We start from the raw sequence: 14,259 nt of genomic DNA on the forward strand, positions 1-14,259 counted from the left end.
TATCCACGGGGAGAGGCCAAGAAGTCACAGCTTAACGTTCCACAGGAGAGCAAGGTCAGATCCCAGCACAAGCTTTAAAACTGTAAAGCACTGAAGCAGAATGCCTGCGATGAACTTTCCGCCGTGGGGTAGTTTAGGGATGGCTTAAGAAAGGAAGGACTGAACTACCTCTCGCTGTTCCTTTTATATTCTGTGATTACTCAGAAAGATGAATGAGAACTGCAGGTCTCCAAAAAGCCTCATGAAGATACCCCTTGGAGATGCACCAAAGTGATTCTGAGGGAAGGAAGTGCTACAAAAAGATACTTTCTGATGGCTCCGTTCCCTGCAAACCCCCAAAGCTACCTTAGTGACAGAGTACATCACAGTTACAATTTTGGATGTACACAGAAGTCAGGAAATTAAAAATGCTTGTTCCCACAGCAACCAGGATGCAGCCTGCCAAGAGAGAAGGAATGTTCTAGCCTAGTCGAAAGGTGTTAATTTTAATGCCTGAAGGCGACTTCCACTTCCAGATGCCTGAAGAAGGCCTTGGTGAAGTCAATGAAAACGCTCTGCTCTCACGTACAGGCAAAACTCGATCCTCAGTTTCTTTGTTCCTGAATTATCTGCTCTTGCTTGCAGAACACAACACAGATTTGACTTTGGAAATTAAGATGAAAGACAATCAAGGCTGCTGTGAGGACCACCACTGGGAATGCTGTGCTCTTGGACCACCCTACACTTTAGTACTCACATAATTTGTGCCTTCCCATCCTCCAGCTCTGTGAAGAAATGATAACCCTATGTAATCACGTATTCAGATAAAAGCACTGTGGCGGGAAATAGGCGTAACTTAGGTGTTCTTAATTGCATGTTTGTATCAGAGCAAGGATATTATGGGTATATTGAAATTCGTAGGGAAACAACCTCTGCCTTTAGAACTTTCTCTCGAAACATCTTCATTTTCCTGCACTGAGGTTTTTCTCCTTTTTTCTTTTGGGAGCTGCATATGAAGTATGTTAGGGTGCAGTAGATTTTTTGAGGATAAAATATCAAAAGAAGGATGAACAATTTTAGTAAGTCCAAAAAAAATCCTCCCTATTTTTCACAATGATGCCTCAAGCAAAGGCTAAGGGATTTTCTTGAACTTCCAAAAAACCCTCTCTAGAGACAAGAACAATCTTGAGAGGCTAAAAGAGAGTATTTTTAAAAAGTTTAAAGGTCTTCAAATGACAAATGCCCACCACAATATTCTGAACACATAGATCCAACCTTGAAACCAGTGACAAATCTGTAAGTTGACATCCTATGGGATGACGTTACTCCTACTGATTAAGTGAGATGAGAGACTTCTCTCATCCCAAAAGGCAGCAGAAATAAAGAGAAAATACTGGAAACAAGTGCCTGGCAAAATTATAGAAAAGGAAATTCTGTAGCAGGAGCCATTTGAAATGCGATCTCCTAAAGGTGAATAGAAAAATGTCAAAGTCTAACACTAATCCAGATGAATATCCAATGAGATACATAATGAAGGTGGCAAGAAACTTAAGCAGTAGCACAAAAAGAGACACGATAAAGCAGTTAAGTTATAAATGTGAAATCTAGCACAGCAAAGCCAGTTCTGAACCTGCCTAATCTCTTCAGAAGTTTCAAGAGCGGAAAAGGAGTGAATTAAAACCCAAGAAGATCAGGTTTTTGCTACACAGTTTATAGCTACCCATCTCCTCTGAATAAACAAGGAAAAGCTAAATACAGAGGGGTAAAGGTAAGAAACCAGAAGTCTCAAGATATTTCCAACATCAAAAGGCATAGCTAACAGCACATTTTAAAAATATTCTTAACTTGCTCTGCTTTTTAACGTAGTTTCTGGTAGCGTATGTCTGCAAGTGGGTTTGTGCCTGCAGCTGAAACTACGTAAAGCATCTGACTGCATGTGGTGGCTAGAAATAAATATATATATCTGAAAGATATATTCTGACCAAAGCAGAGGTACCTGTGCAGTCGGGTATTCAGCTCTGTATATTCTGTGTTATTATCAAGTCGGCACAGAGGGGGGCCATTAAGATCCTTGGAGAGGATGCTGGATGTTAGTTCAAGCCAGTTGGAAGTGCCAAACCTCCAACTCAGCTTTCGCTGTGGAGTTGCCACCACCGCCTTCAGAATCCAGAGAAGAATCAGTGAGCAGTCCAACTACACCCACTCTCAGTTGGCTGCCTTTTAATCACACGCTCAATATCTCTGAAGATTAGACAATTATTTCCGCATAATTAGTGTCCAGAATGAGGCACAAACAACATCCATAACGGGGTGATTTGGGGGAGTGGGGTGGGGGCCAGGAGAAAAAACTTAAAGCTCATTGTATTTTGAAATGCAGCCCCCAGAGTCTGAAAAAAGGGGAAAAAAACCAGTTACAGCCTGGACTGCTCCCCTGTCTACATGGTAACAGGGCTGCTCGTGCGTGGCTTGCTTCCTCCACACCGCTGTACGTTCTGCTCCTCAGCATCCTGAAAAGAGGTCCCAAAAACCACTCTCTAGTCACAACATCTCAACACAATTTTCTTCCTTTTTCTGCTTTGATTTGCTACTTTAATGGCTGTTTTTCTAATATTTTTTGTTGTTTCCTTCTCCTCCATTTTGCTGTGCAAAGCAGTTCTGACAAATCCCAAGACACTCTCGTACTTTTAGGCCTCATTAAACTCAAAACTCTGTTCAGGGTCAATGGAAAGTTCATGAAACTCATGAGGAAGCCTGGGATGATTAATGGCTTTTACACTGAGATAATGTGAAGTTTGCCCGGTTTCCTGCTAAAGACAGGCCCAGACCAAACCCTTGCTGTCCAATCTTTGCAGCTGTCCTTCGATCCAAAGGGCTGAACGCAGAGAGACACTGCAACGTGCATAAATGCTTCACATCTTAGGCCAAGGCTGTTCCCCACTGAATTTTCCAAGTTTGTTTTTTGTTTTCCAAGATGTAAATCTCAGCTGAAGGGAGATGAAACCATTTGGTTCAAATATTTTTTTTTTCAAGAACTGCTGCCACAATGGAGCTATATCAGGTCTAGTTCAGCCTCAGAATAAAAGCTTTGACAAGCAAAGGTGTCTGAAGAAGGCCCCAGGCCACTATGTGAGACATTAATAATTTTTTTTCTGTTTAAACTTTTTAAATGAGTATTTCAAGCTGACAAGTTACTACCTGTCAGCTGAGCCACTGTAATAAGCTTAAATCTCTCTGTGTGAGGTTTAGGGTTCAGTGGAGCCCTGATGATTGAGCTAATGCTTGAAACGGCACATTTAAAGGAATCACAGAATCATACAATCAGAGAATCATTTAGAAGCCACCGTTCTCAGCATGACCCAAGGTGAGAGCAGAGTGAGAACAGATCTCCTGCAGTATAAATGACAATCCTTGGTGTCTGGAAGGCATGATCTTTGGCACATGGAGAGCAGGGGAAGAAAACCCCATAACAGGGATAAATGTCAGCTTTAACATGAATCATGCAACCGGTCTCCAATGAGTTTGATATTTGGGGGATATCCTGATTCACTGCTTCCTGCTGACAGGAAAGAAGTTTATTGCCACAGATTTCAGTGACAGCAAAAGCCAATGTCAACTCAAAATGTCCTTCCTGAAAACAATATTCAACTGGGTAACATTATACATTAAAAAAAAAAAAGATGATGATGCCAGGGAGCAACATCTTCATTACAATATATTTTTCTCTTCAAAGAGCCCATGGAGCCAACAGTCTAATGTCATCTGCAATAGGCAGCAGGAATAATTCCGCATACAAATTCAGAGAGCAATTATTATTATTATTATTATTAATATTTTAATCACATAAAAAGACACTCCAAGGTTTTGTAATTTTGTGATCACAGGGAAACAGATTCATAGAACAGAAAAGCTGCACCAAGTGATTGCACAATTGGAGGTTACCATTTCTCTTCTGGTAGTTAGAATGTTGCTAAATTAGTATTTTCATCCAATTACCTTTCCCACGTTAAATGTTCATACATCAACTCCTGTTGCTTCTAATTGAGGTGGGCACATTTCCTGCTTGCTTCATGGTTTCCCTAGCTAAATCACTGATGAAGGAAGCAGGTATTTGGAAAATGTTTGGCTCAACAAGCAAGACTGGATGGCTGAAGGGACTAGCTGCAGGGTGTGGAGCCTTTTGTGTCCAGTGAGGCCCAGCACCTGAGGTGGCGGTCAAAGAGCACTCTAGCTGCTGTTAGAAGTTCCTGTGAAAGCAGCTGGGTGGTGTAAGCCCAGTGGAGAGATTGATGGAATAAGCTTCTGGTATTCATAGTAGATAAAGTTTCTCTGCGCTTCTTTCCTTGCTTTTTAAATGAATTGTTTTCTAGTGGAGTAGGTCCGCTTTGTTGCAATGCTTAGAGCAAACGATTTACTAACTTTGCTGGGCAGCCAGTTGCTTTAATTGTTATTATCTGGTAACCTGGGCAATGTTACTTGGATCTCCATCCAGATCAGAGACTGGGCAGGTGATAGTGTCACAGTGCAGTGAGAAAGTCCACTAGGATTGCACTGCACCTGCCAGGGAGAAAAAAACCTGAAGGTTTCTGAATCTCAGGACAATCAACTTGGTACGTTCTAGAGGCCTCTCTGTATATATTCATGTGGCCACTACTCTTCTTCCCCAGCCACTTCAAACCCTTTTTTTATCCCGGAGAGCCAAAGCAGTACTATTTCCAGGCAACCGAGACCAATGACCTGCCTTCAAAACAAACTGTTAGGACAGTTCAGGCCAAAGTCTGAGCTGAGTACACAAACACAGCCTAAGCAGCCACTGATTTTTTCCAAGAACTGACACCCAGCCTGTGCAGATAGCCCTGTGTACTCTGTCACCAAGCAATCAAATGTGGAACAACGTGGAGGGTCCTACACGAGGACGAAGCCTAAATGCCTTACATCTTTTAGATCCAGCTGCTGTCAGATCTTTGCCATCCAGCTCTGGTGACCTGGCTGTGTCCTAGATGTGACAGTTGTCACATGGATTCACATCAGGTGAAGCTACTGAGCTTCACAACGATGCACAAATTCAGCATATGCTGAGAGAAGCAATGGCTGTGACAAGGCAATTCATAATTTTAGGTGTGATTTCAAGTGGGGAGAGAGGAAAAAAGGGGGAGAACCTAGTTAAAGGACTTCTATTTTTATACTAAAATTAATATACTAATGTGAAGTTAGGTGGTGAAAAAAGACTGTCTAACACCACAGCAAGGTTCCATATTTACTTGCTGTCACTGATTTCAGAGCAAATTGGCTCAGGTTATAAGTCAAAGAAGGATTCTTCTGCTGCCAGCACTGCACACTTCAAGAGATATCTGAAAATCAGGCTTCTTACCTTATCATTGTTAAAAGACTGTGCAATCAAAATCTAACTGACAATTCAGCTGATGCATGAGCAGAAATAGATGCCAGCTCACTCTCCCATAGCTAGAGAAACTCTGTAAATCTAACAGGATTTTAAAAACATTTTGTCAGAAAAATAAGTGGCTATGACAGACCCAGGGAGCGGGCAGAATAATAATTCAGCTATCTAATGCTGGATATCACAGTGACAGGTGCATTTCAAGCGCTGCACTACATAATACGGTCGCCCTCTCCAGCAGCCTCACTCCAAGGAATTCAACATGCTTTGCAAACATCCATTAATTTAATGCTCACAACACCAAAAATAGGAATGTTGAGATGCTGGCATAAAAAGGGTTAAAGTAACTAGATCAGCACTGGGAACAGAATACATACCTGTGGATCTCTAGCCTTCACCTTTAGCCACAAGCCCTGTTGTGTAATTTTTCTCGAATAGTTCTCCTAAGCAAGCATGTTTGGGGCCTGATTCTAACAGTAGCCAGATACTCTGCAGGTCTTTCTTGAGTGAGATTAAGCACAGAGAGAAATTTTGTAGATAATTCTGAAAACTCCACAGCTGTGCAGTCACTCACATTGGAACCTTGTGGTGCAGGTTTTGTTCTAACAGAGATCATCCTTCCACACTAGCAGTATGCTTTGCCCATTTCCATGGCATAATTTCGAGGGAAATCATCACATATCTGAAATGGCTGCAAGTATAAAACATGTTTACCCGACTGGAGGGCATGGGATGGGATGTTTAGCATGGCACATCTTACCACAGGCATCACAGATGAATAAATAAATAATTACCAAAGAACCACAACTAGTGGGTTTAACGAAAGGGCTTTCAAGTTGCAATGATTATAAATGACAGAAATCAGAAGACTTCTGTACCATTAAGCTACATCCACAACATGGGAGAATCTTGATGAAATTGATGCCCTAGGAAGAGGATCTGGGCAGCATCAATCACAACTAGGAACCTAAGACTAAGTCACCGGATCAAAGCCCACGTGAGTGGGAACGCTGCCTTCCAGGGTGTGCAGCAGCCTAGCATTTACTTGGGTAGTGGGTGAGTCTGAACTCTATATGAAGAAGTATGGGAACTGTACAGTTACTCTCCCAGATGCAAGCTGCCACCTTCCAAGGCAGAGGAGAAAGAAGATTAACTGGGGTGGAGATGCAAGAGCTTTTCCGCTTGTCATTTTCCTGCCATCTGGGCAGACACTGGGGAGGGATGCTAGCTCATTGCTGTTAAGAGAAGCAGAATGCTATGTAAGAGCAGAAGGTGAGTGTTTATTTTGTATTTCTACTTTGATTAGAGAGAATATTTGATAAAGAGCAGCTCCCCACTTCCTCCAGGGTGAAGCTGCTAAACTGAAGGCTAGGCTACAAGCAAGCACCACATCCACAACAGGAAAACGTATCACCCTTGAAGAACTTGATTGTTTCTCATGCACACAAAAATACTTGAGAATAGCCCTAAAGAGGTTCCTTCCCTCCTACATGGAAGCAGCTGCAGAAAATCTCAGCTTAATATTGACACCTCCAGCCTGGAGAGTACCCGATTTGCCTCCATTACATCTGTAGTTTGGAATAAGAAGACGCATGACGTGACCAGAGGGGGAATGGGCAACAATGAAGAAGGCAAACAGCGCCCTGTCCTAATTGCTGAAGTCTCTGAAGGCAAGAGGGATAGATGGCTGCAGCAATGGATTGCCTCATGCTTCTGTTCTTTACCAGCCACAGTTAAAAGGAGGAAAAGCCTATTAAGAGGCTGAAATGTACCATGTAGCTTCTTTTCTGCAATTGCCTGCAAATCCTTGGGCTCCAGAGCATTTTCCTTGAGAGTGCTCACAGGCACGCTACAAACAAGCACAAGTACTGCCAATTGTTTTAGCATGACAAATACATTTAAAAGCTTTCAGTACTTTTGTCTGTTCATAGGCACGCTCCTTGAGGAATTTTGACAAGCTTGCTAGAACGGAAAAGTTGCAAAGTGCTTAACTTAGTGCTGAAGTTAAGGCAGATTCTCAAGTAAGAAACCCGCGTATTCGTGGGTTGTTTGAAGAGGAAGGCAAAGGACAAACCAACCCAAATCACTGCTCCCGACAAAGCGAGACTGGGCAAAAGCAGTGGCTGGTCACACACAGCTTGTGCTAGTTCAAGGCACACTTCCAAAACTGCTGGGTTATCCTCCAGATACCACAGCAATCGTCAACGCAGCTTCCATGCAACTCACAGTATTGCACAACCAGATGTGAGTTAACTCTCCTGGTACTTCTGCAGGAACTTAAGAGGCACATCTGAGGCAATAAAAGGACTTGATGGTGGCATCAGAAGCAGAACACCAAGGTTTCTCCCCGTGCTATGGCTAAATTAAAAGCCAGCCCTTCCTCTGCCATCATCATCAGGGCCACCTGCCCTTGCAGTCCAGAGGCCAAATGGGGCTGCTGCTCTTCAAGGTTCTGGCCACCCTAGAAGACATGTGATGCTGTTTCCAGCTTTGAGCCTTCATTTTCACACACATCTAATAGCTCCCTAAAGCTAATGAGGCCAGCGTAGGAGGCTGTACTCAGTCTCCACACAAAGCAGTAGATCTTCACATCTATAGTCTGAAAGATCACACCCATGTCATGAACCTGATGTAGGGGACTGGGGCACCTAGAGAGTTGCAGAAACAGGAATGGCAGCGTTTCTTCAAACTGTATTAGTCCAGTCCCTTTGCCCTGAGGAAATAAAGGCCACAGATAATTTGCCCGCTAAATAAAACTCTATTCTACCCTAATCTGGGAGAGGGACTCTGGGAGATAATCTCTGCAAAAGAGACTCCCGTAGAAAGAAGCCAAGAGACCTCTGTACAGCAAGTATTCCCCCAAGGACGGGTGGGAAAGGGCTGCTAAAGCAGATTCTGCTGGCCTTCTCACCACGGCACAACCTGTGCAGGCAAGGCCAAGCTAGGGCAGAGTGAGAAGAACAGTGAACTGCTTTGAGGGCAACTGAGGAAAAAGACAATTTATATCCCAAAAAGTATCCCACCAGAATGAGTAGGGAAATGAACAGCACTGAAATTATGTAAGTGGCTCACAGGAAAAAAAAGGTGATCTGCTAAAAAGTGAAATTATACAAGCCAGTAAGCACATAGCATAAAGAGCCTTTAATATTGATTCACTTACTCAATATTTCATGGAATTCACATCTTGCTCAACAGTGGAGCAACGAGAGAAAATGCTCTGTTTGGTCAGGTCCTGATGTCTACAAGCTTAGACAAATAGCAGCATTGTCAGGTTTGGACTGACTTCATGTTTTAGTAAAGACACTGGTTTCAGCACTGTTCCCAGAGACGTTTGGTGCTAGATCTGTACAGAGGTGATACAGGCTGGGCACTGAGAAATGCTGTAGGAATGAGATTCCGAGCAATGGGATATGGATAGGTAGCCCCTAGGAGCTGTGCTGAAAGTCTTGCTTCGTAACAGTGGAAAGAGCAAAGAGGCCAAAGCTGTTACAGATACCTCACTGCATTGCAGAGAAAGGAACTCATGTGGACATGTGATCTTTAAAAAATTCAATGAAATTGCAGTAAAATTGATTCAGAACTCACCAAACATATTACCGATGTGGCCGTTCTTAGTTAGTGGTCGCAGTTCATTTTTCCCGAGTGCGTATTGTTTGTAGTTATCCCAAGCAAATTTCATCATCTGTAAAAAGAAAAATTGAATTAAAGCACTTAACAGAACTGAAAGTTTTCTGAACATCAGGTCTGGGAACAAATGGGAGTTTCTCATTCACTGCTAAACCTGGCAACCAATGGCCTGTTAATTATAAAATCTTAATTCACACTGAATGCTCCTGGTGTGGAACTTGGACATTTCAGAACTTGAACTTCTGGGACATTTCAGAAGTAAGTACCACAGTATCCAACACAGCAAGAGTCCACTTTTTCCCTGATCTGTGTGAACCAAGTGCGAATTTTAGAAAGGTGTCTCCATCTCTGAATTTCTGACCTTTTTCACAGAGTATCAGTATTTCACAATGGTAATGAAAACGGGCTTAAAAATGTAAGGCCAAAGTTGATACGTCCCTAAGTATAGCGATGTTATGTTCCAGGTTTTCACATTTCTTTATGATAGTGAAAATGTAACTTGATCAAACTGCAAAACCACCTACTACGTGTCCACCTTGCAGCAGTTACACGCACAACTTTGGCAACGCAGCACCACGGAGGTACACAACGCACTTAACACTGCGGTGAGCAAAGGAAGAAATTGGTCTTTGTTTAAGGACTGCACAGAAGTTTTCTCCTTTATAAATGTATTCTGTTCATTAATAGAAAGAAAAGGGAAATCCATTGCATTTTGGTATCTTGCTATCCAAACTCAAACGTGCCCTCTTGAAAGAACCCTGCAGATGGGCTGGGTGATTTCTGAGAAACACCCTCCAACTCAAACAATTCCTTTTGGGACATTTGAACTGTCCTGCCCGGGCTCAGCACATTAACCTTTCCCGGAGGACTGCAAGGCAGTGTGTTTGTGCAAGTTCCAAAACACACACACACACACACACACCAGCACAGCTTTTTCTGTCCTCCCGCCCCTTTGGCTCCAGCTGGCAGGAAAAATTAAACCTGCAAGTATCCTCTCTTCAGCTAGGAAAGACTAGGACTTGTCAGCTTCTAAAGAGTGCCTTAAATAAAGCTCCCTTTTATAATCCACACAGGCTGGCTCTGAGCAGTTTCAGCCCCAGCATCGGAGTGACCTGTACATTCTTTGATTCAATCCCTGGAAAAAAGTCAGATAACAAAGGGAAAGAAGGCAGCTTCAGAGAATCAACAATATTCTCCACCGCCGCTCAACAAAGATAGAAGTCTTCTAAAACGCTTCACTCAAAACAAGACATTTCAGAGAAAATGACAGTTTAAAACAAATCATTCCTCCACAGAGTGCCCCCGTCTAGTGTCTGCAACAGCATTTACAGCTCTATTTTGGGATCAGAATATGCAGGTTACTTTGGTCTGAAATTCCTACTGTTATTTCAGTTCTTACTTTTGTCCTTCCCTCCAGCTGTGTGTTTCACAAACCTAACATTGCAAGCCTCTGGCACTATCCTCCTTAATTAGCACACATACACAAAAAGCCACATCACCAGATTTCCCCCCCTCCCCTTTTTAAACATCAAGCTTCCAAAGTAAAGTTTCACCAAGCTAGAGAATAAACATTTACTGAACTGATTGACAACATTCAGACTCCAACACCACCAGAAGAAGGAACGTTGGACAAACAAATAAAGTCAACTTGGGTTTTAAAAACTCAGTGTGGGATCCATTAGTCACTGGAGCACTCTGCTCCGAGAAAACTAAATAATGACCGAGGTGGGGGGGAAGAAGAAGAAACCCTTCACAAAATTCAGTCAAACATGCCTCAGTCATATGACTCAGGGTGTTCATTTCATTTTTGCTAAGTCTCTGGGGTTTTGTAAGCGGCAGCATTATTCTAAATGGGAAATTCTCATACTGCTTTAACGTAACAGGGCAAATCTTTGAGGAACTCTACACTCTCTCTGACGGTACCGAGAAAATGCTTTTACGTCTCAGAGCTTGATCCTGAAGTTTACTGCATGAAAGATGCTGTTTCCACAAAGCCAGCTTTCCCACAGTGAGCCACAGGGCTTGTGCACCGAAAAGGAAACGGCTAAGCGATCTGCTTGGTTCACTTCTCTTCTAAATCAGAGCTGAGGAAGGAGGACCCACCCTTCTGGCACATAGAGAGCCTAGACATGGAGAGGATGTGGAAATTATTTTGTTGCACAAAACTCCTAACGCTGTAATTCTGAATCCGCCTCATTTTAAGCTGAGTATGAAATTTGAAGTTATTTCCTTCCCTCAACCTTTTTAACCCCTCCATTCCAGAAGGTCTGAAGTTTCTTCTTCAAAGCACGTGAGAAACCGAGGCACCTCCACCACACTGGCGCAGATGGCTCTCTGGGATCCAGAGCTCACTGACGCTCCATCACAGGCAAGAAAACTACCCCGTGTTTCCCTTCAACTGCCATTTATCCAAGGGAGATCTCCTTCTTTCCTTCTCTCTTCTCACACAGGGAGGGACTGCATGAGGCCTGCTGACAGACTCTCCAAAGTGACTCACTTCACACAGGATTCACAAGTGCTATTTGAATAAATACATCTATTCTTAATTTGCCTATTCAAGCATTTAAGCTGCATTTGTCACGGTGTTGCAAAAAGTTCCACTACAAAATGATTTCTTGAGCTGTGTTGGCTGCAGTGTCTTAAAACTCTCCTTCTCTGTTCTGTCCTGAGCTGATAATCAGGCAGACAGAGGATGGATGAGATTGGATACGCTGCCTCGTCATACTAAAGCGTTGTCAGTTTTCCTTTACATGAACAAAATTTTGCTCACTGCTTTTAAACCCTGTATATTTGGGAGGCAAGATGCATAATGAGGTACCCTTTCATTTTCCAAGATCAAGCTTTCCTCCCTTAATGACGGGTCCAAAAGCAGCAACTGGAAAAGTTTAAAAGCCAAAAGCATCTGTGCCATTCTGCCCATTCTGGCTTTCTGCAGCTGTCTTCCAATCCAAATTTAGCAGTTCAACTTCTAAACCACTAAAGAGATTCATCAAGTTTCTAAAAGTGGGGACTCCACATTTATATCCCGTACAGAGGACTGAAATGGAGCTTTCAGAAACTTCCTCTGACAGAGGTTCCAAATACCAGGCTGAAATGGAAGGGGATGGAGCAGAGAGGTGCAAAATGGAAATTTGCATAGCGAGGAGTTTTAAGTCAGCTTTCTGATGAGACGCCAAGGTTAGAAGTGAATATTTTATGCCATTCTAGTCATGACAGATCACAATACGTCAGCATTAACATTATGCCACTTTAGATTTGAAAAATGGCACCAGAACCACAAAAATTATGGAAATAGATCCATAATTTTAGATTTTGTTCTTACTAGTGTGCCATCTGCCATCTAATAGCCAATTATCTATTTGGCCCTGAAATTCTAATCACCCTGGCTTTCAGCTGATTTATAGGAAAGACTTCCAAATTTATAATTGAATTTGTCAGATTGCTCTTTCTTTTCTAGAATCTGTAAGTCACTTCTTACTTTCAAGAGTTTCAGCTACCCAGCTAGATGATTATTTATTAAAATCAACTACAAGTAACTAAACTGAGTTGTGAAAACACGCACTATCGGTTTCATCATTTAGGCCATAAATCCAAAAAAAGATCTTGCTCTCAAGCCCGTATATATTTCAGATGGGCAGCAGCCTGCAGCCACTCAGAGCCAGGCACTAAGAGCAAAATCCCGCACAAAGCTATTTGCTGGTTCAGGGTCTTCAACTATGCCTTTGCAGGTTCACAACGCTGTGGTATTTAGATTGTAAAAAAGTGATGTAGAACAAGGCTAGGTTAAAACTGCTTTCAGTGCATTTTTTTTTTTTTATTTAATGTACAGAAAGATTTTCATTTAGAAGTCAGCTTTATAAATAATCTCCTTTAAAATACTGGGCCAAACACTAAGTGCTTGTGTCCCCTCTAATACTGCAGCAGGAAATCCTACAAGTATTTAATGTTTTCACTGATGCCCCAAGCTTCTCCATCTGCTCAACGTGACCTGTGCATCACAACAGCCCCTGCACCACTACCACGCCTTTGCCCGTTCTCTCATTTCCATTTGCTCTTGTCATGTTTCAACTCAACAAGAATTTGTACGTTTTCCAAGATCAAATACGCCAAACCACACAATAAAAATCACCACTCCAGACTGAGTAAATAAAAGCCACAAGAAAGCTGGTAACACTCACCCTCTGCACATCCTACGTGACACACTACAGGAGGGCACCACTGCTCCTCGCTCTGGTGGTGCTTTTTGGATGCCACCCAGGCTGTAACACCGGAGGCATCAAACAGCTGGGATTTACAATTTCTGTCCACAGGTACTACAGTCTTGATTTTTGGAGTGCTGCCACTTTACTGATTTTCAGGGAACCTGAGGTTACGGACAAATCAGACTCCAGAGGAAAGGCAGTCAGGAAGAATTAAGAAAAAAAAAAATGCATTTAACGAATCCTGTGATCCAGGAAACGCAGAAACAGGGTTCAGGATAAAAAATGGACCAAGGAAGTGTTTTCACTCTGAAGAGATGCACAAATCTGATGTTCTTCAACATAGGTAATAACTAAACCACTGAAATTCCCTGGATTTATGTACTTGCAAAAGGCAGAGAGTTGAGAGAAAAAAAAGAAAAAGAAAAAAGAAAAAAAAAAAATCCCCCACACTATCATTTGCCCTCCTTTTGTTACCAGGGAAGATTTCAAAATGCAGAGCATTCCCAAACAGCTATTTGATTAGTTTTATCCATCTAGGCTGGGATAATTAGTAAATGCTTAAAAGATGAAATCTAAATATACCAACCAATCAGCCCCTTTCAAGAACTTCCAAGGAACATCACACATAGCCATTATCTTCAGAAGATAACCATTTCTGTGGCTTTTCAGCCTCCTTTCTTCAACTCCCCTTCAGATATTTAACTATTGATCTATCTAAGAAACTCCAGAATTGGGTTAAAAAAAAAAAAAAAAAAAAAAAGGTGATAAGTGGGTGTAATTTTTATGATTTATTTCCCTGTTGTATTTCTTACTTGGTTTTTCCCACCACGAATTACCAGACAGGTTTCTCTTCCTTTCTCTACAGTTGGAGAAAGATTACTTGTCATACCAGCTGCAAAACCAGGACCTGTTCTTTCCCATCTCTGACCTTCTTGCTACCCCAAAATAGCCCTGTTCTAGTTTGGATTTTTAACCTGCAATATAATGTCATATATTTTCCCCAGCTGTGTAAAAAATCATTTGCCAGATGACAAGATGCACAGAAGAAGAGGAACC

The 14,259-nt window shown here is 42.2% G+C and overlaps 1 protein-coding gene across 2 annotated transcripts in view; it reads right to left on the reverse strand.

Annotated features, from left to right (window-relative positions):
* MAN1C1 (mannosidase alpha class 1C member 1) overlaps positions 1-14,259 on the reverse strand; it is a 69,177-nt gene that overhangs the window by 37,022 nt on the left and 17,896 nt on the right. For both annotated transcript variants that reach the window (XM_080380976.1, XM_080380977.1), the window contains exon 3: positions 8,960-9,056. In XM_080380976.1, the coding sequence (XP_080237102.1) occupies positions 8,960-9,056 (97 nt within the window). The remainder of the gene's footprint in view (positions 1-8,959; positions 9,057-14,259) is intronic.

The sequence above is a fragment of the Falco punctatus genome (genome assembly GCF_963210335.1).
Source record: "Falco punctatus genome assembly, chromosome: 3".
Lineage (NCBI taxonomy): Eukaryota > Metazoa > Chordata > Aves > Falconiformes > Falconidae > Falco > Falco punctatus.